The 26,707-nt window shown below is 37.0% G+C and overlaps 1 protein-coding gene across 3 annotated transcripts in view; it reads left to right on the plus strand.

The window, feature by feature from the left end:
• Positions 1 to 6,145: 6,145 nt before the first annotated feature.
• The window catches only part of STAP1 (signal transducing adaptor family member 1), a 30,355-nt gene continuing 9,793 nt past the window's right edge, over positions 6,146 to 26,707 (plus strand). For 2 of the 3 annotated variants that reach the window (XM_010848901.1, XM_010848900.1), the window contains exons 1-5: positions 6,146 to 6,378; positions 15,210 to 15,281; positions 20,727 to 20,840; positions 22,568 to 22,624; positions 25,525 to 25,697. In XM_010848901.1, the coding sequence (XP_010847203.1) occupies positions 6,259 to 6,378; positions 15,210 to 15,281; positions 20,727 to 20,840; positions 22,568 to 22,624; positions 25,525 to 25,697 (536 nt within the window). In that variant the 5' untranslated portion in view covers positions 6,146 to 6,258. The remainder of the gene's footprint in view (positions 6,379 to 15,209; positions 15,282 to 20,726; positions 20,841 to 22,567; positions 22,625 to 25,524; positions 25,698 to 26,707) is intronic. The other variant, XM_010848902.1, reaches the window with a different exon arrangement.

Raw genomic sequence — 26,707 nt, forward strand, 5'->3', positions numbered from 1 at the left:
CACCAATACAATTTCTAATCAATCTTTTAACTACTCAAAAGAATCTGTGTTTAGACAGTTTAGAACATCTCCTGCCTCTCACAGTTGGGAGGCTCTGAACAATCACATGTGGCCGGAAAAACCTATTCAGGCAGGCTAGAGGATTTCCAAAGGAGTTTGTAGGTTGAAACACTGTCACACCCAGGAATTATTAACTGGAGCTGTAAGCTAACTCTTTTTTCAGAGAGGTAGTGGGGGACAGCCCCCCGTAAAGTCAGAGGTGTAGGTGAAAGCACAAAGCAGAAAGTAGGCAGACTCTGGTTTTGGGGGTATATGCTCGAGAATTTCCAGGGGGACTCCTGAAGCTCAATCCCGCCTTTGCGTATGCCGAGCCTCCTTCCTCATGACCTTTGTCATGGGCAGAGTTCCTCACGCTGTAATAGAATTCCAGTTCAGCTATTCCAGATCCTGAAAGATGATGCTGTGGAAAGTGCTGCACTCAATGTGCAATATGCACTCAATATGCAATATGCCGGCTCCCGGCATGTTGGGCTGCCATCTATGGGGTCGCACAGAGTCGGACACGACTGACGCGACTTAGCAGCAGCAGCAGCAGAGAGGGATTGGAGACTCCTATTCAGATTTACCGACTGAATCAATTTCAATAAATTGGATAATAAAGTATTTTAGAGACCCTTACATATTGTAAAAATGTACATTCATTCACTTTAATTGTATTATAACATAGATGACTTATAGATAACAAAGAACATTAAGATATTGGTTTTATGTGAGTTAATCCATATACTTCACTCAAAGCTGTTGAGTTATATTTTTCATATATCATGATTTAAAGCAAATTCCTGTGATGAAGATGGTGATGATGACTATACTAGTTGGCTTTTGAATATTTTCAAGAATTTTATAGTAATATAATTATGTTTGTTTATGTGCTCAGTTGATCAGTTGTGTTCAACTCTTTGTGACCCCACTGACTGTAGCCTGCCAGGCTCCATGGAATTTTCCAGGCAAGAATACTAGAGTGGGTTGCCATTTCTTACTCCAGGGGATCTTCCCAACTCAGGGATTGAACCTGTGTCTCTTGCATCTCCTGCATTGGCAGGCAGATTCTTTACCAACTCTGCCACCTGGGAAGTCCATGAATGTTATACAGGGCAACAAAAGAATCATACATCAACCAATGTTCACACATATCAGAAAAAAAGAAATTCCTGTCACAGTGGAGGCTAAGAACTAGAATCATAACGTTTTTTCCAGCTGGAAAAATTTAATAAATGGTTACCACAATCTATAATACTTCTTATTGACTTTGACTTCAACATAATCCCTGTATTGAAAAACTCAGTTTCCTGTTGATACAGAGGCTATATGAGTAACTAAAATACAATGGAACAAATACTATAATAAAAAAATTCATAAAATGCTATGGGAATGCAGGATGAGAGAGACAAATGTTCCTCTTGAGGATGGGGAAGGATTCAGAAAATCTTCACAACAAAGATATACTCAATCTGGGTCTTCAAGGGCAAGCAGGGAGTTGTATTAACAAGAGGGCAGAAGGGCACCAAAGCAAAGTGTACAGTGATTGGAAAGGTATGAGGAGATGGGAAAGACCATGAGTATTAAGACAACTGGGAGTAAGCAAAGTTACTAGAAGAGAGAGTATTTTTAAGGAGTAGATTTAAAAGGGTTAGGAATGACCTTGTGATGTTTGAGCATTTTGTTGGTGCTCAATTAATATTTAGTGCTGATGAAAAAGATAAAAGAATTAAACTGGAAGGACTGAGACTTCATAAAATGTTTGAAGCAGGGAAATGACTGGCTTATACTGCATTTTAAATGGATCAGAGAGGCAAAGAGTGGAAAATAGGAGGATGCTAGAAAGAAGCCAACCCACTCCAGTACTCTTGCCTGACAAATCCCATGAACGGAGGAGCCTGGTAGGCTGCACTCCATGGGGTCACTAGGAGTCTGACACGACTGAGCGACTTCACTTTCACTTTCATGCATTGGAGAAGGAAATGGCAACCCACTCCAGTGTTCTTGCCTGGAGAATCCCAGGGACAGGGGAGACTGGTGGGCTGCCGTCTATGGGGTCGCACAGAGTCAGACACGACTGAAGCGACTTAGCAGCAGCAGCAGCAGAAAGAAGCCAGGGCTTCCCAGTGGTGCTAGTGGTAAAGAATCTGACTGGCTATGCAGGAACTTAAGAGATGTGGGTTCCATCCCTGGGTCAGGAAGATCCCCTGGAGAAGGGCATGGCAAGAGCCTGGTCGGCTATAGTCCGTGGGGTCGTACAGAGTCAGACGCGACTGAAGCAACTTGGCATGCATGCAGAAAGCAGCCTGTTGCAGCTCTTAAGGCAAGAAATGAGGAAGCTGTTATCCCAGAACTGAACTGGTTTGTTCAAGGTCTGGAGCTGGTTAGCAGCAAAACTGGCTTCTCTCCCTCTGCTCCAACACTTTTTCTTACCTACAAACGTATTATTCACCACTTAAAACTTGCAATATCTGTAAGAGGATTTCTATTGTAATGGTGCAGTGGTATAATGATGTTGAAAGTCGTGGACAGGTCCAACTGGATAATAATATTTCAGCAGGATTTTTGCATTTTGTCAGTTTTAGGGGGATATAATTTGAGCATTGTTATATTAAGGATCAATTTTACTTGCAAGTTGGCAAATCAAAGAAACTTACAGAAGTTGTTGAACTGGTTTTTCTTTAGTTTATTTTTTAAGTTAAGAAAAACATAATTAACTAGATGATTATTTCTCAGATATATTCCTATCTTTACATTTTTCTAGAGATATTCTTTCTCCCATGAAACTCTCTGGCCATAAGGCCAGTGACTACTTTTCTTCTATTCCAACCACTGATGATTACCAACATCCTGTCTCCTGCCCCTCTTCTTCATTTCTCAGTTCTCATCCCTCCTTTCACTTCCCCTTTGTATTATAGCTACCAGCTGTCAAGAAGGTGGATTAGGTCATTTGTCAAATTAGGTTTTCCTTTGCCACTCAAATCACTTCCTTAGTATACTGAAACTAAAAATTAATTATGGCTTTGTCTCAAAAAATGTACTTGGACTTATATTTTATCATTTAAAGTTTGGGGTAGCAAGAAACAGGTCTCAATATAAAGGCAAGGCAGTAACTCTGAATCTTCCTCTCCCAATTTCAGTTTCAAGCTGCTTTGAGGTCCTTTAATGGACTGGAACCTGGTGGTCTGGAGTCTACCAATAAGAAAGTAAAGCAGAGATAAAGAGGCTGATATTCCTTGGTTTATGCAGAAAGCCAATAAAGCCCCTGCACGGGGCTTGCTCTGTTCACGAAGGCCTGAGGTGCTCTCTCAATGGGGTTAAAGAGCACAGCGCCTTCTCAAGAGGGTCTTAGATGCCTGGGCAAGAAAGTGAACTCAGAGAGAGGGGGAGAGAGAGAGAGAAAGACACGGGGACCAGAGCTCTGATGGAGCAAAGGTGTTTTAATCAACATGGTGTGGGCATATATACTGTCTTACAAGGTAGTTATTCTCAGCAAAGATAAAGATTAAAATTCCAGACTTACAAAACATAGGTGATCCATATTAGACAGAGAGAGTTGTAAACAATCACTTTTACCGTGAGGTTCACAAGAAGGAAGAGGGTATTTATCACCGTATAGACTAATGAAGGAAATGCCTGGATTCCTCAGTCCTGGAGAGGCTTGCCTCTCAATTCCTGAATATTCAGGAATTAATAAGGAACAGAGGATTCCTGACAGATCCAAAACAGCACACAGGAAGCCTCCTGTTAAATGCTTCCTGACAAAGCTGTTTTCATTTTCATAATGTATCTGAACACTCTTTAGTTTACTGATAATCAGTCTGTATTGCTCTACCTGAGAAGAACTTACTTGTAAATCTATGCAATTGCAATGGGTTTCTCTATAATTCCTTGCTCTATAGAACTTCTGTCACAATTAATCCTCAGACATTTCCTCTAGGTGCTCAGTCACCTAAGAATACTCTGTGGCCCAAAGGAACAATGTCTCTTTTTCTTTGAAGCTGAATAATTCAGTTTCTCATTTCACTAGAAATATTTTATTCAGACTATATATCAACTTTTTTTAAAAAACTTAAGCCAAATTTAATGGAAATCCAACCACTCATATTTCCTTGGGCCTCCTGCCCAGATTCCCCTAGATCTCGACCTAGGAAATGCACTAGTGCCCCTAAGACTCCAAGTCTTGAATAAAAACAGCTCAAATAAAAATTTCAGGCTTATCACTTAAAAGCAATGAGATCCAGATAACAGGAGAACTCACTGTTCTGAGGAGTTCTAAGAAGCCAGTGGGGCTCAGTGGACTCATACTCGTGTGGAGTGCCAGTCAGGGAAGATTCCAGGTATCTTCTGGTGGGTTATTGCTTGTATCTTGCCAACTATACCATGCATGTGAATGAAAAAGTTAATCAATAGTACATCTAAGAAAGAAATGGAAAACTTTATTCAAGCCAACCTGAGGATTATAACCTTGGGAACAACCTTTCAGAAAGTTCTAAGGACTGTTCGGCTTATTAGAGATCAAAACACCATTACATAAGTTTTTGAGACAAAGAGTTTTAGGTCAAAAACATATTGACAGTTTACACATGCCAGTACAAGCAAGTGGTGGGTCATCACACCTCCTTACCAGATTGAGAAGGAAGGTTATCTCCCAGGGAGGCCTGATTAATGCAGATACACAATATTGAACACACTGAAGGGGAGAGAAGAGGCCCAAGTGGGCAGAGAAAAATTTTATGTTTAAATTCTTCTTGTCTGGCTATAAAATAGGAATTTTATTTCATCATACCTCATTTTGTAGACAATCTGATTCCTCACACCTACAGCTAAAGATACATTAGAACCATACTGGTGGGGAAAACCTCACGGTCTTTCCATTAGGAAAGGAGGCTCAGATTGGAGATTCCTGTATTGCTTTGACTGATGAGAATAGGCTAGTCTAACAGGGAAGAATGCTTAGGGCTGCATCCTAGACCTCAAGCAACTCTTAATATTACATTAAGGGTGAAATAGCAAATGGTGGAAACTCTCAAGCCCCCTGCAAAACAAATGAGATATCCTTCCTGTGTTCCTCTCTCCCATCATTCTTTGCACAGTGTTGTACCAAATCCAGTCTCTCAAGGACCATTTTCCACAAGCAAATAATGAACGCATTTGGGCCTCAGTGTAGCTCTATAAATCTTACTAGGTAGCAGTACCCCATCTATGCATCATAGCATCGGTGATCCTCTGCTTAGAAAGCAAAAAAGAACAAAATATAAGCTTGAAAATTTACAGCTTTCTCTGCCAGACATATTTTTCCAAATATCCACTGGTAAATGACCAACTCAAAATATTGATTGACAAAGAAGGGAAAAATATCACATTCCCATAACTGCAGTTTACATTTAGTGAACCATCAAAATGGGTGTGGGATAAATAGCACCATTTTTCTAAAAATTTAAACAAAGTTCAGTTCTGAAATGCGGTCCTCCCTTGCTATCAGTAAGTGATCAGTTCCAGGACCCCCACCGATACCAAAATCCTTGAATGCTCAAGTTTCTTATATAAAATAGCAGAGCATTTGCATATAACCTACAAAATCCTCTTGTATACTTTAAATCATCTCAGTTATTTATTATACTTAATACAATGTATGAAAATAGTTTTCAAAACATGGGAAATTCAAGTTTTGCCTTTTGGAAGTTTCTGAATTTTTTTTCTAAAATTTTCTATGCATAGTCAATTGAATCCATGTAGAATCTGGATAGAAGACCAGCTGTACCTAAAACAGAATAGTATTAATACAGTTATCCTATGAAGTAATTTTTAATGAAGTGGAACTAATTCAAGTCATGTCTTCTTGGGATAAAAATGGGCAGCAACAAACAAAAAAGGTGGGAGAAAACAAACATGACCTTGGTGTCTCCCTGAAAGTCCATAATCTCCACATCTGTTCTTTTCATCCTCTGGTGATATTACTTTTCTGTTTATTTTGCTATTGTAATTCTAAACACATGTAGTTTCCTGAGAGATTACCCTCTCAAAGTTGGTCTACGCCTGTTCTTTCTTACTTCACAAAAAGTAAAGAAAAAAAAGTGTGCATGTGTCCTATTGGTGGTTTAAACTCTTAGCTGGCACTTCCTCTTTGAACAGTTGCCCTTTGCTCGCACACAAGGGAGATCTCATTTTGTCTGAAACTGGATAAAGTTGAAACAAACCACATACCAACGAGAGGGTATGATGGCTAAGAAGCCCCCGAAACCAGCCCCTCGCAGGATCTTCCAAGAAAGGTCAAAGATTACTGCTCTACCCTTGTACTTTGAAGGTTTTTTATCAGTTAAACGGTCAGAATACCAGGTAAGTCCACAGATGATCATATTAAGCTAGAAGCTTCTGTCTTAATATAAAATGTATTTTATGGTGACATGATGAAACAAGGGCCTTCTTGTTTCTGCTAGAATTGAACCTTCTTTCCTGAGGTAAGAAATATGATCCCAATTTGCATAATTTAAATACAACATATGGCGTGAACTCATATGTGTGTATATATGAGTATTATGTATAATAAGGTTCTAATGTTAAGTCACTAATGTAAAAAAAATTCCTAAATTTCCAAAAAATGTATTTAAACATCACAGAAAAGTTTAGCTTAGAAGATGATATGTTTGGTATATATTTTGTCTGCAATGTACTACTATGCTTCCATGATGATATGTACTATTAAGATAAAATTATACTATTCCTGAAATTAAAACCGGCTCCTATTCTGTTTGATTGAAGTTTTCAAATAATGATCAAATTATTTTTTATGACAAACTTTTGAAAAAATTGGGACAATAATAAACTTGACAATGTTTAAGATTCTGTATAGTTAGTTATATGTTCTAAGACACTTTCAAGATATTGATTTTAAAAGATGATACTTAGGGTGCTCTATGGGTAGGTGTACACTAAACTACATAAATACATTCACTCTAAGAAAATTCACAAAGCACTCTGTATTTTTTAAACATAAAAATGAAAACTTATAATTAATTAAAATCAGTGCTTTTGAAATACTAATTGTGGATAATTTGAAATGAATAAGACATAAACACGGAAGTGTCTGTGACTAAAAAAAAAATAAATAATTAACTTAGGTCAAATTTTATGAAATGTTAACATTAACTGAAGCTAGAAAAAAATTAGGTTTTTGAGAAATGCCTTAAGAAATGTTTAATTATAAAAATATATTTTCTGAGGATTTATTAATGCTTACAGAAAATTTGTGTATGTAAAAATATCTGTAGCAGCACAATCATATTTCTTGTATATATAACCAGATCATTTAATATTGGAGAGGAAAGACATGGTAATTTGTATTCTGTTATGGGTGTTAAACATGAATTAGTAATATCTGTCAGTTACATGCCAGGAAAGGGGAGTTGGGAAAAAAATTTTTAGATTGTAATTTAAACTTGTCTATTTATTGAAATTTTTCCAAAGACTTTGTAATGACTGTTTCTGGTACTGGGTTCCCTTTAGTGTTTAAAAAGGGCATTCCATTGGTCTGGATAGTAGAAAAAACAAGGATTTTAGAGTGTCAGTAAAACATGTCTTTACCTAATGGTTTTGCCACTTATATTCTGTGACTTTATACAAGTTACTCAATTTCCTTGAGACTAAATTTCCTCAACTATAAAATGGAGAGAATATGACTTACCTCTCAAGGTATAATGCCTGGGATACAGTCAGTGCTTAATCAATTCATTCATTTAAGCAATGTTTATTTTGTGTTTCCTATGCACCAAACATCACACTCAGTTTCAGAGAATATGCATAAAATACAAAACCCCTACCTTCGTGAGGGTTAGGTTAGTCAGAAGTGATGACTCACTTACCCGAATGCCAGTCTAACTTTTCTTAGAAAGCATACTTTGAAACGGAAAGAATAAACTATAGGTGTAAATGTTTTGGAGGAAATCAACTTATGCTTCCAATTGAATTCATAGCAAAGTATCTTTTACTTATACATCAGAGAAATGAGAGCAAGAGAATGACAGTAATGTCTACTAACAAGGTGGTTTCAAGGATTAAAGGGATAACAAATATAAAACACCTGCCTCATACTAGAGATTAGATTCATTCTCCTTCTATTTTATTATCTATCACATTCTTATTAACATATGAAAATCAGTCTTTAATCCCGCTCAAAGGAGGGCCATGGTGATAATTAGAGTGCTTGAAAACAGAAGCAATGAGAGAAAGTTAAGGAGAATACTGGGATTTCTAGACAAGTGGCAGCAAAGTGCCAAGGAATTTTTGAAAGGGAGGTGAACCAAAGGTATATAGGTCTTCTTTGACAGGGGCACTTTTAAGAATTAAGGAGATTTGCCCTTAAGAAAATGTGCCAACATATACCATTTTAACCGCAATTCCAAGAGGTCCATGAATCCGAGGTCAAGAATCCATAAAAATACATAATTTTTACGGTGAAAATGTGGGAAAATTTACTTAACCCACAACACTAGAATTCTGGATGATTAGATATATTAGGTAATAAAAGCCATTGCTGCTGCTGCTGCTAAGCCGCTTCAGTCGTGTCCGACTCTGTTCGACCCCATAGACGGCAGCCCACCAGGCTCCCGTGTCCCTGGGATCCTCCAGGCAAGAACACTGAAGTGGGTTGCCATTTCCTTCTCCAATGCATGAAAGTGAAAAGTGAAAGTGAAGTAACTCAGTCGTTTCCGACTCCCAGCAACCCCATGGACTGCAGCCTACCAGGCTCCTCTGTCCATGCAATTTGCTAGGCAAGAGTACTGGAATGGGTTGCCATTGCCTTCTCTGAATAAAAGCCATTAGGTGCTACAATGAGATACCCATGGCATCACAGCTTTTAGAAATTACAAAATTCTCATTTTGGGGGAACTATTTGAAAATAAGATAGAGTTTGGGTAACATCTCACAGTTTCTTCAAACTGTGATGTGTTCAAATTAAAAAAAATAGTATGTAATATGTCTTCTTATTAGCCTGAACATAGAATATGACCATTAAAATAGCTTCAAAGTAACAATTCTCTTACTAGTCCTCCAACTGCCACTAATTCATTTAGAAAAATTTTAGGACTTGGCTGTGCTCTCAAAAAGTTCTCTATGCTAGTGCTTTCCAAATTTTTAAAGTAACACACTCCTTTCAAGAAAATATTTTGAACATAGATCTCTAACATAAGAATATTAATTTGTTCAGAAATTATCATGTACTCCTGTACTAAGTCCAAAAAATGACTGACTATATGCAAGAAAAGAATTAAGAAAGATGAAATAAATGAAATATAAATAAATATTCTAAAAGTTTCTTTCCCAATGAGATCATCTTACATGCTTCCAGGGTTTAGTGCCACGGTTTGTAGACTACTATACAACGTCCTTCCTTAAGCAAAGAACCTTTATTCACTCAGAAGAGAAAAAAAGGAAGGAACTTTTTACTGGGGACAGGGGATAGAGAGGAACTTTACTGGATTTGCACTGTCACCCATTTTTACTAGTTATATGAGTCAGAAAAGAGTCCTGGGTGCCAGGAGATTTATCAGTCCTCCTGTAGAACTTGGGCAATCCCTCGTATCTTTTCATCTGTTTCCTGTTTTGTAAAATGGACAGTTACTCTCTTGTATAACTGAATGGGTTGCTGTGATGATCGAATGGACTATATATTTTCTTGAGGTGTTGACATGGGAGATAGGTTAGGCTCTTAATGTCCTGTCTCTCTGGTCCTTATAGTAATTCTTCTGGGTAGAAATAATTTTATCCACTTCAAGATGGGTGAATTGTTGCTCACAGAGTTTATGTTCAAAGTCCTTCACCATAAAGAACCCAGCTGGGATTTTATTGCAAGGCACTTGACATCATGCTGCCTTTCAAACTAAAGTTCTAATTCCATTTATTGGGTTTCTCAAGGTTGGGGATGTCTAATCACTAGATTCTTCATCAAACTGAGCTCAACAGTAAGCTCAGTAGACTTTCAAAAATAATTGCCTAATGAATGAAAATAATAGTCACCTTAAACTCCAAACAAGGTCATCTAATGATAATGAACCTAGTGATAAATTCAAAAGGCCCATTTCAGTATCTTTTCTTCAGCAACTGAACATTTAAGTGACTGCTTAAAATTTAAGTGACTGCTTAAAAATAAGATATCTTGTATTAAATGTATTTAATTCAAAAACAGGTCCTTCAAATTTAATTTTTAAAATATTTATGTTATCTCTGTAGATATAAATATAAACCTATATGTTGGTCATTACAATTGATATTTATAGATGACTTAAATTATACTAGTTTCCAGGAGCACTTCTCAGAAACTAAATCAAGACTATGACCTGCAGGTCTCTGCATATTGAATGTAAATTAGAAGTATTCTTAGGTTTGTGGCTGTGGTTGGTGTTCACAGGGCCCACTGATATTTATAACCTTCCTTTTCCTCCTGGCTGCCTTTTTCTCAACTCAGTGTCTTTTGTTCTTGCTTCTTCCCTCATTTAATAAACCCTCCTTTATCCTTTCTAAAAATCTATATGTTTATTTATCAGTAATGCTCCCATGTATCCCTCATTAACTCTGTGCAATTCACACCATTCTCTCATGACTGAATACCTCTATAATTTTTCTCAGAAGCATAGATGCATGTATGCATGTATATATAGAGGGAATGAATAAACTTTGACTGCTATTAGTGATTTTAGTTTTTCTATCTTATGGTAGGTTAATACTGATGAGGCTAATTAAGAAGATTAACAGAGTGGTACTACAGGCTTTTCTCTTGTTTTCTTTTCCTCCAGGAATCATAAAATTGGGTTTGGCCTTGATCTTAGATGCCATACTTCAGTAAAATTACACAACCTGTGATTCAATTCTCTAACCAATATGCCTATATTCCAAACTCCTCCCCACTTCCTCACCCCTGTCCTAGTTCCAAAATATCATGTATCCTTGACTTGCTCCTTGCATTGAGAGACTTCCTATTAGAGCAGAATGTAAAAGCCTTAAAAAGAGATATACGATTTTTTTTTAAAGCTCCACAATAAAACTGAATTGTTTTATTATTTAATCTCAAGTTAATTCTGAGAAAATTCAAGTACTTTTTCAACAGAGTGACAATATACTTTCACAGTGTTTACAGAACACTGGGCTGATCTTAGACTGTATAGGTTAGCAACTTTTGAAACCAAATTTCTCAATGCAGTTTTCTATCTCTTTACTTTACTGCTACTGCTACTGCTAAGTCACTTCAGTCGTGTCCGACTCTGTGCGACCCCATAGACGGCAGCTCACCAGGCTCCCCTCCCTGGGATTCTCCAGGCAAGAACACTGGAGTGGGTTGCCATTTCCCTCTCCAATGCACGAAAGTGAAAAGTGAAAGTGAAGTCGCTCAGTCGTATCGGACTCTTAGCGACCCCATGGAGTGCAGCCTACCAGGCTCCTCCATCCATGGGATTTTCCAGGCAAGAGTACTGGAGTGGGGTGCCATTGCCTTCTCCAATCTCTTTACTTAAGACCGTATGAAAGCATGATTTCATATAGGAATGACAATGAATTTCATTATTCTAGTTTACAAAATATCTTCTTCTTGTACAGAATCCCATTGAAAGAGATCTATTTTAGAGATTTTTAGATGCCACCATTGTCACACACCCATGCAAATTACCATGTGGAAAGAATGTTACTCTTATTAATAAATTCTATCAATATGTGGATTAGACTCAAGGCTAAAACTGTGTTGACACTTTACCCCAGATTTAAGTAGTCTTTATGATTTTTTTTTAATTGATTTGACTGTCTTGGGTCTTAGTTGCAGCATGTGGGATCTTCAGTCTTCCTTCGGCATATGGGATTTTTTTTTAGTTGAAGCGTACAAACTCTTAGTTGCTGCATATGAGCTATTAGCTCCCCCACCACGGAACGAACCTCTGCCTATCCCTCTTGGAGACCCTCTGACACATGGCAGGAACAGAGCAGAACATCCTCTCTGTGTGGTAGGCCGAGTTAAGAGATGATGGCAAGGGACTGAGGTGAGGATCCTGTCTCCCAGGCTTAGCTCTTAGATACTCAGTCCTACTCTCTGCAGAGGGGGTAATTCTAGCCGTACCATGCAGGATAGACTGGAGGGCGAATGAAAGCAGCAGAGACACCAGGCAAAGGGTTATTTCAATGCCTTTAACTTTTTTTTTATCCTATGTGAAAATAAGGAAATAAAAGACTTCTGATGGGGGCTGAAATTAAGGTTTATTCTGTTGCCTTATTAAACTGCTTGACTCCAAGATGTGTCAGATATATATTGGCATCTGGATTTCAGACAAGAGGAAGAATCTCTTTGTTCAGTTTTATAATTGCTCCTTTGGGGACTATTTATTGGCCGATAACGTCAATCCTATGCCCTTTGGAATTGTTCTTTTCTCTGGTCATCAGTTATTGGTTGAGGAAGAACCAGCAGGTTCATTACATTATATTATAGCCCACTCTGTGTTGAGAGGTAGGATGAAGAAGAAAGAGCACAAGACTTGGACAGAGAAACTGTGCTCCAAGTTCTATCTCTGCCCCTGATGTAGGTTGCTGCAGGACTACCATCAATTTGTTCAATCCTCACTGTATACACTCCTCTTGGAAATGTGACTTTTCTGCTCCTTCCATAAAGAGACTGAGTCTATTTTCCTGCTCCTTGAATCTAGATTAGGTCATGCTTTGATAAACGCAACAGAAGCAGAGAATCAGGCAGTACTTGCACTTTGGGTTTTGCCCTCTCTTGTCCCTGGCCATGGGGTCGAGAACAGTCAGACACTACTGAGCAACTTCCTTTTCACTTTTCACTTTCATGCACTGGAGAAGGAAATGGCAATCCACTCCAGTGTTCTTGCCTGGAGAATCCCAGGGACAGGGGAGCCTGGTGGGCTGCTGTCTATGGGGTTGCACAGAGTCAGACATGACTGAAGTGACTTAGCAGCAGCAGCAGCAATCCCTGGGCATTCCTTCTGCTAGCACGTGAACAAGTCTAGGCTGCTGACTGGAAGATGAGACTGCATGGAGTGTGATTCCACTTGTTTCAGTGGGGTGGTTTCTAGCACCAAAAACCAATTCTCTGATTCTCTTGGATATCAACTGGGTGTTCAATAATTCAGTTCAATTCTGATACTAATTACCTTCAAATTTAGTGAAGACCCCACAGCTTAATTAAGAGCTGAGTCCCACAAAACTATCTCCTACTTCAACCACTAGCCACAAGTCCCAGATCTCCTATCCTTCTCACTGACTGGCTATAAATCGGGTTTCCCAGGGCCCTTTCCCAAGATTTGACAATTTACTAGAATGGCTCACAGAAATCAGGAAAAAACTTCTTACATTTACTGAAAAGGGAAACAAATGAACATCTAGATGAAGAGGTCAAGATCTGGAAGGATCCTAAGCATGTGTTTTACTGTCTCTGTGGAGATGAGGTATACCACCTTTCTGGCATATGGAAGCTTATTAAATCTCATTGTTCAAGAGTTTTTATAAAGCTTAACTTCTTCCCTCTTGGAGGTTGGTAGGTGGGGCTGAAAGCTCCAACCCTCTAATTATTTGTTCTTTTGGTGACTAGACCCATCCTGAAGCTATCTAGGGGTCCCATCCTAAATTACCTCATTAGTAAAAATTCCGATACGACGTAAAGGCGTTCACTAGGAATAACAAAAACACTTCTATTAGGAAATTCCAAGTGTTTTAGGATCTCTATACCAGGAACTTGGGAACAAAGACTAAATATATTTCTATACTAACACACTCAGTCATTTTACAGTCCCAGCCAAGACCCCAAGCAAGTGAATGAGGGCATCCTAGACCATTAAGTCATAGCCAAGTATACCCAGATCCAAAGTATCATCAGTCAGCCACAGGATGAGAAGAAATAGAAAATGCTTGCTGTTTTAGTCCACTAAGTTTTACGGTGGCTTGATATACAGGAAAAGCTAATATAGCACCTTATCAGCCATAAAGACAAAGTGAGAAAATAGTTGTATTAAGACCATGAGAAAGGTGGTTGCTATAATTCAGAATCAATTTAATCTTGAGCTTTCTGAGAGCCAAGGAAAATTAAAGCAAGATGGGTTATAGTGTTCCCATTATTTGAGAAAATTAAATATATAAACTCTGAAGAGGTGACCAACGTTTTGCTGATCAGAAAAAGGCAAATGCTATGTCATTATTAACGAGATACAAAATACCATAAACACGTAAGAATGTCTTCACATTTATAAGCAAAAGAAAAAAATTCCTCATTTGATTTTGTTACATTGATCCTCCATATAAGTCAAGAAAATCTAACATCTGAAAACCCAGCTTAGTAAATCCTAAAGGAAGGAAAGATCAACATGTTCATAAAACTAATTGGAATTTTTCAAAATATATTTTTGCAAAGAGCTGGGATAAAGGTAAGTGTTTAGATGTGGAAGGATTTTTTTTTTTTTTAATTCTTTAACCACTCCCCACCAACTACCACCCTTGCCATTCTTTTGTAATACAGCCACTCTTCATAGAATGTTAAGTTCTCATCTAAATAGCCTTTCACTTGGTTAAGAGCCTTACTAGACTACTTAAATATTTTAAACTTAAAAAAAATTGTGTTCCTATAGAACTCACAATAAAGTGAATGTTAATTATGAAATGTTAAGCACATGAATGAAATGTGAATTCAAATTTCAGCTTTGATTATGTTATTTTTATCATTATCAATTGCTCATATTTCCTTGATCTATATATTCTATTTATTGAACCTAAACTACGAGCCATGTACTATGCTATGTGTTTTAATCCATTAAATCTTTTCAACTGTCTTGGAAGGTAGACATTAAATGCTTTATTCTAACCTGATCCTTTGATTACAGGTGCGAGCTTTCATTGAAACTGCACAGAAAGTTGAGTCTTGAATCAATGAGGAAAGTTTTGGAAAATAATGTATTTAAATACAAATCAAATTACAACCCTACTACATGCCACATACTAAAATTTGTAAAGGATTTATTGGAGGAATTAAATGTAAAATTAAGCCATAAAAAGTAGGTTATTTATCTCAGGATAAAGAAGAACCATATATCATATAGAAATTAAGAAAGTTACAAAGGGAAATATCAACAGGAAAATAGTTGAGTATACATAATGAAATAATGCTTACAATCTCTTTCCTGCAGGAGTATAAGCATTACTGGACAGAGTTGAGAGGAACTACACTTTTCTTTTATACTGACAAAAAAAGTACAACAGTAAGTAGACATGTTCAGCTGATTCAATTTTTTTTCCAATAAATACTTGTCATATAGTATTCTTTCTGCCTTCTGAAAGTGAAGATGTTCTAGTATAACCAATTGAAATAAGAACATCTATATCTGTGATTCATGATAAAATTTCCTGGGCAACTCAGAAGAAGGTATTAACTCATGTTTTTAACTTTGCATTCTTTTCTTTCTGAGCCTGATAACAAAAACTTAGTTGAGAAGTGAAAATTTTAGCTAAACATCTGGATTCAAATTGCCTACTACCAAGTGATGGCTTTAATTTCCCCTACTTTTGGTCTTGCTGTAGCATGTATTTATAATTTGAAGGGAACTAGATGATCCCAAAGCCTGGTAACATAGAGTATGTCACAATTTAAATTTTCTAGAAAGACACAAACAAACCCCGTGAGACAGGACTTTGAAGAGCTCAATCATGAGGATAACAATAAAGAAGTTCTGAGATTATTTACTTGTATTAATTCTAAATAATTGATTTATATTTCAATTTATCCACAAAAAAATTGAAAATGGTGCATTTCATTTTTTCCACAAATAAAATGTAGCATTTAGTAGCAAATACATGCCTACCTTGGAATGCTATGCTTATGAGATTTTATAATCCAATAACTTAATATAAATATTTTAGACCATGGATGCAGTAGCCCACACTTCTAGAACATGGTTATCACATGGCTAGATTGAATGAAAGATACAGAAAAAGAGTGTGTGTGATGTATCTTATCTGCAGGTATTTCAGCACCATTAATAATAGTAAGCTAACCAGAAGTCATTTAAAAAAACAAACAGAAAACAAACAAAATGGTCATCTTTCACCATATTTCTGGATAGAGATAAGATTTATATAAAAGTGTTTTCAAATACCATAAAATAAATTTTAACAAAATTAATTTCTCTGTCTTGTCTCCAAATTCCCACTGATGTCAGTGAAAATAAAAGACCTTGGCCTAAACCTTGTACAATACATGTATGTGAGAGAGTTAATAGTCACTATTTACTTACTCCATGGCAAGAGAGGTGCAATTTCGTGATTGGGATATGGTCTTTAGGTAGACTACCGGGGTTTTGTCCCAGCCCTGCTCCTGTTCATGGTGCCATTTTGGGATCTTGGGCTATTTACCTAACCCCTCTGTGTCTCAGTGTATCAGATAGGGTACTGGTAGGAAACAGATGACCTCTCAAATTAGGTAATTCAAAGACAGTTTAATGACGATACTATATTCAAAGCAGTGGACAGGAAGTAGGAAAACCACAAAGGATAGTACAGAACCTGAGGCTCTGTAACAGTGCCCCATTACCACACCTATGAGGAGAGGAAAGAGAAGGAGAGTACTGAGAGAGCGGAAGACTGCCTTGAAAAGAATGTGATCTTTGACAGAGGAAGCAATTGTACAGAGTAATAAACATCCGACCTCACTCTCCTTGTTCCTTTGATCTCCTGCCAGTGTTCACCAGTGTTCCAGGCCAACAGAAGTCAGAGGTGAAGGAAGCCCTTCATCTTGTCCAGAGAGTTCCTGCTCCTGGTGCACAGTGTTAGATGGTGAAGGAATAAAAGTGACTCTAGAGGAACAAATGAAAGATCTCCAACATAATCAGTTTCAAATCAAAATTAGGATGGAAACAGTAGCCCATCTCATAAAGTCCCCCCACCCCCACCCAAGTTAAATGCAATAGTAAATAAAAGGACTAAAGAGAGTCTAAAGACTTAAGAACTTTAAGCTGGCAAATAGTAAGCATTTAAGCATTTTACATGTATTATCTCATCTAATTTTCACAACCACCCTGCAGAGTGGGTACTATTTTAATCCCAACTTTCTAGATGAGAACTGTCAAATTTAAGATTAAAAAACTTATACATGATCAGAAAGCTAATGCAAGGGGTATAACCCAGATCTTGTTCTTGAGCCAGCATTTTTAACCATGACCCATGAAGAGACTGTGGAATAATGAAATTCTGTGGAATCATTTGTTAAAAGAGGATACAGACTTTTGGGGAATTTTTTTCAGTGATCGTTTAGGAGAAAGTACAGAGATAGAACAAATGAGATCTGTAGATACTTAGCCTGTAAGAAGGGAATAAAAGCAATGACAAACCTAGAAAGCGTATCAAAAAGCAGAGACATTACTTTGCCAACAAAGGTCCATATAGTGAACACTATGTTTTTTCCAGTAGTCATGTACAGATGTGAGTTGGACAATAAAAAAGGTTTAGTGCTGAATAACTGATGCCTTCAAACTGTGATGTTGGAGAAGACTCTGTAGAGTCCTTTGGACAGCAAGGAGATAAACCAGTCAATCCTAAAGTAAATCAGTCCTGAATATTCATTGGAAGGACTGATGCTGAAGCTGAAGCTCCAATACTTTGGCCACAAAGAGCTGATACAAAGAGCTGACTCAGTAGAAAACACCCTGATGCTGGGAAAGATTAAAGGCAGGAGGACAAGGGGACAACAGAGGATGAGATAGTTGGATGGCATCATCGACTCAATTGACATGAGTTTGAGCAAAGCTTCAGGAGATGGTGAAGGACAGGGAAGCCTGGCTTGTCCATGGGGTCACAGAGTCAGACACAACTGAGTGATTGAACAACAAGAAGGGAAGAATTTAAAGCTGCCTTTAAATATTTGAAAGACTGTCAGGGGTCATGTGAAAGAGTCACTGAATCTGTTTAGTATTATTCCAGGGGAGAGGGACTAGTTCCTATGGATGGAAATTGTCTAGGGAAAAACTAGCTTAATACAAGAAAAACCTTGCCACAGGCAGAGCTGTGGAGGATGTAAGTTTCACGTTGTTCAAGATGTTCCAACACAGGCTGGATGACTGCATGGAGGAATACTCTGGGGGAGATTCAAGCATCAGAGGGCAGCTAGATTAGACAGATGGCCACTAAGGCTTTTTCAATACTACAATTAAAAACAAAAGATAGACTCCTTTCTTCTAATCAGTAGATAAGCTTATGATACTTTATCTAACTGCACCATTTGTTCCTTTGTTGCTTCCTCCTTTAGCTTTAGATAATTTATCAGAAAAAGATTCTGTGTAATTTAAAAATTTTGTCCCCCTTCCCTTATACCTCCGCTTCTATTTTTAATTGTTCTTTGTTCATTGAAGATAAATAGATCAACCCAGACTTACCCTCAACCATATCAATACAGGAATAACTCTGGAAAAAAATTCATTTCCTTATTTTTATGCCTTACCTTAGTCAGAAAACTAGAATAAGTATACTTACAAGAATATAATAAAATAAGTTATATTGGGCACAACAGAGAGGAAAGTAAAGGAAATAAAAAGAAGTCAAGAATGAGGGGGATTTAGCAAAAAATATAACTAATGTAAGAATACCTAATAAGATTAGAGATAGTAGTAATCTTTCAGATATTGCAGAGCACGTCTGGTCAGCTGCGTACAGACCAGACCACATAGACCAACTGTTCAGAAGGAATGTTTTTATTATACTAGAGTAAGATAGAAATGTCTTAATAGGATCCTTATAACCAGCAGCATGTCAATCCTGAATATTCATTTGAAGACTGATGCTGAAGCTGAAGCTCCAACACTTTGGCCACCTGATGCAAAGAGTGACTCATTGGAAAAGATCCTGATACTGGGAAAGATTGAGGGCAGGGAGAGAAGGGAGTGACAAAGGATGAGATGGTTCAGTGGCGTTACTGACTCAGTGGACATGAGTTTGGGAAAACTCTGGTGAAGACAGTGAAGGACAGGGAAGCCTGGCATGCTGTAGTCCATGGGGTTGCAAAGGGTCTTAACACAACTGAGTGACCGAACTGAACTGAACCAGTAGCATTTGGTAAATGCTGAACAATGGTTTTCCAGGAAAAATTATATATGAACATATATATTTATTATAGATATTACTGATACAAAGAATGTGTAATACATAGTTAAAAAGTAAAATACATACTCTTTACTAACTTCCATATAGGCAATTAATTCTCACAGAATACTTTCACTGATTTTTTTGAACCTGTATCTGTAGCCAATTATTATTCAATTATGATTTGACAAATGGAGTTGTTTTCCAATCTGCTGTTTCTCTAATATTTTTATTGTCATTAAATTATATTTGACATGAATTTTGGCCAATGTTTTTGTTTACATTAATGAGTATGAGGCAAGCAAAGCAATAATTATGTATGTAAGAATGTCACCCATTTGTCAGTGACGTGAGCAACATCTTTGTTGAGTGAGATAATGATTTTAGAATTATGGAAGAATATTTTGTCATTTTTTTGTTCTGTTTACAATGAAAAAGCTTGAGAGACAGCAAACTTTAAAATTTCATCTGCAGTACTGACATTTTCCCCTTCACTTTCTGAAGTTTAGATCAGCAAACTGTGGTCTTTGAGCTACATTTAGCCTATGGCCTGTTTTTGTATAGTCTATGAGCTAAGAATATTTTTTACATTTTTAAAGTGTTGTTTAAAAAAACAAGCGTTTGCGACAAAAACTGTATATGGACCTCAAAGCCTAAAACATAATCTATCTAGCCTTTGTAGAAAAAGTTTGTGGGCCCCTTGGACAATTAACAAAACAAAACCTAAATCAAACCTTAATTTGTTGTTGTTGTTTAGTCGCTCAGTTATGGCTGACTCTTTTGAAACACCATGGACTGTAGCCTACCAGTTCCTCTGTCCATGGGATTTTCCAGGCAAGAATACTATAGTGGGTTGCCATTTCCTCCTCCAGGAGATCTTCCCAACCCAGAATTGAACCTGAGTCTCCGGCACTGCAGGCAGATTCTTTACTGCTGAGCCACCAGTAAGGTTTGCCAATTTTCATGGTGTAAAAACTCCCACCATGACTAATTTCACCCTATCGATGTTATTTCACTGTACATGGGGTTGGAAAGAAAGGTTCAGCAGCACATCATCACAGTACGTTTATAGCATTTTCACTACATAGAAATGAAGATATAAATAAATGCAAGAGCACAGAGAATGCTATATATTAGGGTTGGCCAAAAAAGTTCTCTCACATTTTTCCATAAACATGAAAAACCTGAACAAACATTTTGGCCAAATGGATAGTAATATAACTAGGAAAACAGGAGTTTTGAATTTTAATTACCTTTGTTGCTAATATGATTTATTTAATTTTATATTTATATAATTTAATTTTTAATAATGGCTATGCTTAACAATTGGCTTGCAAAATTCCTGAAAACTTCTCAACTGGCTTTTGCAAGTATGAGCCAGTTGAGTCCACCACCACATAATACATTTTCCAGTGCCTTCTGTGTTGGGAAGGGGTGCCACGCACAGCTGAAAGCCAGGATACCATGGCAAGTACAAATAAGTTGAAATGAAGATATTATTTATTTTCCTTCCTGTTATAATTAATATCTATATAACTCATGAAGTAATTTAATGAGATTTCCCTTTATCTTTGCAGTATGTTGAAAAGTTAGATATAATAGACCTTACATGCCTTACTGATCAGAATTCAACTGAAAAGAACTGTGTAAAATTCACCCTTGTTTTGCCAAAAGAGGACGTACAATTGAAGGTGAGTGAGAAGAAATTAGTCTAAAACAAGTCATAGTTATAAACAGCATTCACCTCTTCAAAATCTTAAAAGGAATTAAAGGAATTATGTGAGGAGCACCAAGTCCTATATTTTGTTAACATTTCTTGTCTTTTGCCAAGAACCATAGTTTTCTAAATAAGGATTTGAAAGGGCACATTCCCTGTTTAGTATACAAGCACACTGAAACCATATACTTCTGTCCTCTGGCAAAGTCAGAAATCCATCCCACCTGGTGTTTTTAGAAAGTTGTTCTTGAATTGGCATCCAAGAACTCAGCATTCACGGAGTTCCCAGATGATTCTGAGACATGTATAAACTCTACACAGGTAGAGATATGTTTGTTAAACTTACCACTGTATACCAGTACCTATATAGGAAAAGGTTTTATTCTTGAATTGACATTGAAAGTGAGCCAGTGAAAGTCAATCAACAATTGCAACATAGAGAATTAACTTGCAATTAAATAAGATGTAGTTGGATTTAATCTTGAAAGCACTGCTCCTTTAGCTTCAGTGTACCAGAAATCACTTGTACTCAGGAAATGTGAGGTCCCATTCCCAAGCCTGGGCCTCTGAATCTGCATTTTAAGCAAGCTCCCTGGATAATTCTGATGTGGCATTTAGCGTATAACCTTGGAGTCAGATGCCCAGATTTGAACTCTGGTTGTTTTATTTGTTTGTGTGTAATTATAGGCAACTTACTTAACCTCTTTATTGCCTTGGTTTCTTCATCCAGAAGTCTTAACTGAGATGTAACCCTCTTACTGAGGCCTAGCTGGACCACTTTATTAAAATTGCTGCTGTTTTCCCTCTCCCCTCACCACTAATGGAGTTCCCAGTCTCTCTTAATCTTACTCTACTTTTTATTTTATTTATTTCCACTTGAAGTTAAAACATTTACTCACAATTATGTTTATTATTTATTCCTTACTAGATCCTAAACTCTATGAGAATAAGGAGTTTTGTTTTATTCTTGGGTGTAAACTAGTACATAAAAGTGCCTAGCACTTAAAGACACCCAGTGAGTATCTATTAAATGAATCTGTGAAATGAAATTTTTTTTAAAAGTCATTTTTTTGCACAATTGCCATGACTAAATCAGTTAATATAGCTGAAATGCTTAGAACAGTAGCTGCCACTTAATAATAAGCACTTAATAACGTTGGCTGTATCAGTAATATTTAGAGCTAAAAATTGGAAACTTTTAAGGTAACTTACTACTTGGTTGCCTCAAACTTAAAGCCAGTCAGTGTTAAATATCAGTAGGGGGAGTAACTGTGAACTGACAACTGCAGAAATAAGTGTGCTAACACTGACATTTTTTCAAATTAAATAAATATGTGCAATTTTACTTGTTTAATAAGCAAACAGATTAAAGCTATGTACTTGTCTTCTGACAAAAGAAAATGGTATGGAAATATTTCATAACAAATACACAATAATAGTTCTAAGCAGAAAGAAAATTGAATTATTGCTTAACTGATTTTAAGTGGTTTAAAAAATACTTGACTTTTTAAAACTTTGTGCTTCAGTAGAAGACTATGCATTTTGTCAGTCTTGCTGGGTTTTGAGGGCTTACATATTTGGGGTCTTATAAAACAGTCATGTGAAATTCTAAAGTTATTCTAAGTTAATAAAAGTATTAATGTTCATAGTTATTCATGTCTTTCCCTCTTTGTCCTTATCTGTTTTTGTCTTCATCTTTAGACAGAGAATACAGAAAGTGGGGAAGAATGGAGAGGCTTCATTCTTACAGTAACAGAGGTAAGAAGGACATTTTTGATTGACTCACTCATTTGACAAATATTTACTGACTGAACACTTACTATGAGCCATGATGACTGAAGGGATTGATGTTATAGTAATTGAAAAGTACAGATATAAACCTTTACACTTACTCATGAAATTTTTATTTTTAGTGGGTGAATGAAAAGGAGAAAATAAGCAAGAAAACAAAACAAGAAAATTTAAAATTGCGATAACCATTATGAAGAAAATCAACAGGGCAATGATTCTAGCTGGTGAATAACAGGTGGTCAGGGAGATCTACTTTTCAGTTTTATCCTTTGGACACAGTGGTCCTTTGTGTATTCTGATATTCAGAGCTACATGGCATCTTCTAAAATATTTTCCATCTCCTTTTTATTCATTTAATACATATTTATGAAATGCAGAGGTGGATTTTATGAATGTGCTGTGCTTAGTTGCTCAGCTACGTCTGACTTGCAGCCCCGAGGACTGTAGCCTGCCAGGCTCCTTTGTCCATGGAATTTTCCAGGCAAGAATACTAGAGTGGGGTGCCATTTCCTACTCCAGGGGATCTTCCCAATCTAGAGATGGAACCCGTGTCTCTGTTGTCTCCCGCATTGTCAGGCAGACTCTTTACCACTGGGAAGCCCCAGATTTTATGAATAACATAGGCAATATGACAAGGACAGACTATCAAAATGAAAAGTGACCTTTCAACATTTTTTTAGTGAGTCTTAAGACAAAGGGAAGCTTATCTGTTCAACTCTGTGGTATCTTATCTGAGACAAACAGTAAGATCTACCTATGAACAGTTATAGTCAACTGTTGCAGCAAGATAAATACCATTATTTTAAATAAATCCACTAAGAAACATGAGGTACTTTGAAAACCAACTCCCTAAAGGGCACCATGTTTTCTAATACTCTTAGAGGATGTGAAAACTTCCCATGTTTGTTAGGGTCAGATAAAGACAGACTTTATCCAAAGTTAGTTTCTAAGTAAAGGCTTTACATTCACATGAAATAAGTACTGCACTTTCAGGCAAAAACAAATACAAGTTGGAGGTTCAACTACCACATAGGAAAGTCACAGGAAGCTAGAAGAGTAGGATTGTTAGAGATGTAAAAGGAGTATTGACTTGAGGGGAGGGAGAAGCTCTTTGGGGACCTGCATTCCTTCCCTCTGTTATGGAAAGTCACTGTTATGTGTGGTCTGGCACTTCTTATATTGGAGTACAATATCCCAAAGGTGTGTGGTTAGGCATCAAGGAATATACTAAAACTACTGGGAAAAAACTTGGGTTACATTTTTCCTAGAACACTATATTTGACGTTTTGGCACAAAATGTTTGTTTTTAGTTTCTCCCCTGGGGTAAGGATAAAAAGCATTGTTTTTTAATTAAAATGTGCAGAATTAAAATAAAATTCATGTGCACTTTCAAAAGGTGACAATTTGCCTCAAATGCTGTGCTAGTAGTGGTTTAGTTGCTAAGTCATGTCTGACTCTTGTGACCCCATGGACTGTAGCCCGCCAGGCTCTTCTGTCCATGGGATTTTCCAAGCAAGAATACTGGAGTGGGTTGCCATTTCCTCCTCCAGATCTTCCCAACCCAGGGATCAAACCTATGTCTCCTTCTATATTGCAAGTGGATTCTTTACCACTGAGCCACCAGTTGTGCACAATGTTCCCAGGTCACTCTGTGTATACATTCATACCATACTGTTGTTAGGGCAACTTTAGTAAAAGTTTCAGGAACATAGTCTATAGTTGAAAGTGCAGAGACATTGCTTTTGAATTAATTAAACTGGAGTTTGAATCCTGGCTCCTCAACTTTCTAGCTATGTGATCCTGTACTAGTTATTTAATCTTCTGAGCCTTTTTTTTTTTCCCTCTTTAATTTGTAAAGTAGGAATAGCAATGTCTATCTTGTAGCATTGCTGTGAGGATTTACAATAGCATGATGTTCGGGACATAACAGGCAATTAATAAGGGACAGCCATTTCATCAGTTTTTCCTCATTTTTTTTTTCTGAATGATATATAAGGGAATGCCTTACTGATTATTAGTTAGTTATTCGGAAGAATACTCTTTAAGATTCATTAGATAATGTGTAAACAGAAAATGAAGTTCTAGTGTTTTCTTCCCACATTCCAAAGAACTTTCTTATACACCCCCTGGAAAATGTATACCCTACTTTGGGGCTCAAAATGATAATCAGACACAGCTGATTATTTAATCTAGGTAGTTTCACATAAAGAAAAATATTCTACCATTTAAATGATAACTTCCAAGAGTACATAGCTGGTCATAACGAAGTCTAAATCAGGGGTATGAATATAGCTAAGGTGAATATAGATGACTCAATCCAAACACATTTCTAGAAAAGCTATTAAAAACAAGTTATTAAAAAACCTTAGTAGGTAGAGCAGTATCATAATTCTAATGTGAGTGAAAATTCAAAATATAAACACAAATACATCAAAAGTATGGATCTCTGATTGCCAATTCTCATTTAACAAATATTTCTCTCAACCCTATTTGCCATATGGCTGGGGGAACTTATTCCAGGTTACCTTTGGGACAGCTGGGCAACTTGCAGGTGCTCTGGGACTTCTCTGGCAGTGAGATCCAGTGAGCTCAGAATAAAAAAATGAGAGGTTTGTTGTTACTTGAAACAGCTTGTAAGGCCAGGTACACTTTGTTTTGGACCAAACCAAAAGGAATGTTTCTTGGAGGAAGAAACTAGTTGGTTTAGAGGCAGATCTAAGACACTATGATCCTTTATTCATGATCCTCTCCTTCCACCTCTGTTAGGTAACTGAAGCTTCTTAGGACCAGAACAGGCTCATCTTTGCTAAAACCAGTTAGTTACTTGGCTCCCTTTCTTGTTTGCCTACTGCTTTAATTGGTTTCAGCTGTCAGTTCCCCTACATGTGTCACTCCTTCCTGGGCAAGTAATTAGACTGCATGAAGTTCTAGAGAAAGAAAAGAAAAGGAGGATTGAGACAGAGCGGACACCAAGCTCATCTCCAGAAAAAGGGAAGCAACCAGTTGAAGATTATGAGGATGTACTGAACCCTATGCCAGCGTAAGTGCACCATGAACTCCAGTTTACTTATTAGGTTGTTAAAAGTTTCTAGTTATCAAGGAGAGATAGTCATTGGACTCATTAAACCAGGAACAATAACTGTCTTGTGGATACACAGTATATCTCTGAGCTCTTGAGTTCAAGCCACATTTCCTCTTCTATGTTATATCAACAAAATGCAGACTTGAACTAAGTTTCTTACCACAAAGGAAATCCCCTTCCACCCACACCTTTAGACTAAATAGTTATTTTTTTCCCAAAGAACAAATCTAAATAAAAATTCTATGTAGAAGGAAGGAAAAGATGTTTTTTCACCATGAAACTCTATGATTGACTGAGTTTCTATCAGGAAATTGGACCAAGTTACCTGAACGTTATCCTCAGTGGGTCAATCAGTGACTCGTCTTGAGCCTGTACTTTGAGGAAGACACCATGTGAAATGGGCAAAGTGTTATTGGAGATGAAAAGGCACGGAACATCCTAAAATCAGCAACAGTCTACATTAGTTTTTTAACTTCTTATATTGTTGAAAGTGTGACTAAGACTGTGAACTCTGGAGTCTAGGTTTTCTTGTCAATGAAACTTGTCCTGGTACCATCTTTGACATCAGGTTCTGACATGTACTCCATCTGTACTACAACCACTGAAAACTGCTAGCCACTCTCTTAGCTGAAACCAGGATTAATAGGTTAAAAGTCACATAGACTGCTTCTTTTTCTTTTTTTTTTTTTTGCTCAATGAAACAAATAATACATGTTTATTACAGATAAATAAAAAGATTAAACTCACTCCTTGTCCCGCCTCTCAGAAACACTTTTTCAATATCTCGGTGTATTGCTATGAGTTAAATTTTTTTCTGTTGAAAAACCAGACTTTTCAGTGACTACAATATTTACTATAAGTGCAAAAGAATTGAAGTGCTTTCTACAAAATTTTACACATAAAAATGCTACCAATGCTGTTAAAAACCCATATTATACCAAAGGAGTGGATTCAGACAAACCCTTAAG

The sequence above is a fragment of the Bison bison genome, unplaced genomic scaffold (genome assembly GCF_000754665.1).
Source record: "Bison bison bison isolate TAMUID 2011002044 unplaced genomic scaffold, Bison_UMD1.0 scf7180017864279, whole genome shotgun sequence".
In the NCBI taxonomy this organism is placed as follows: Eukaryota; Metazoa; Chordata; class Mammalia; order Artiodactyla; family Bovidae; genus Bison; species Bison bison.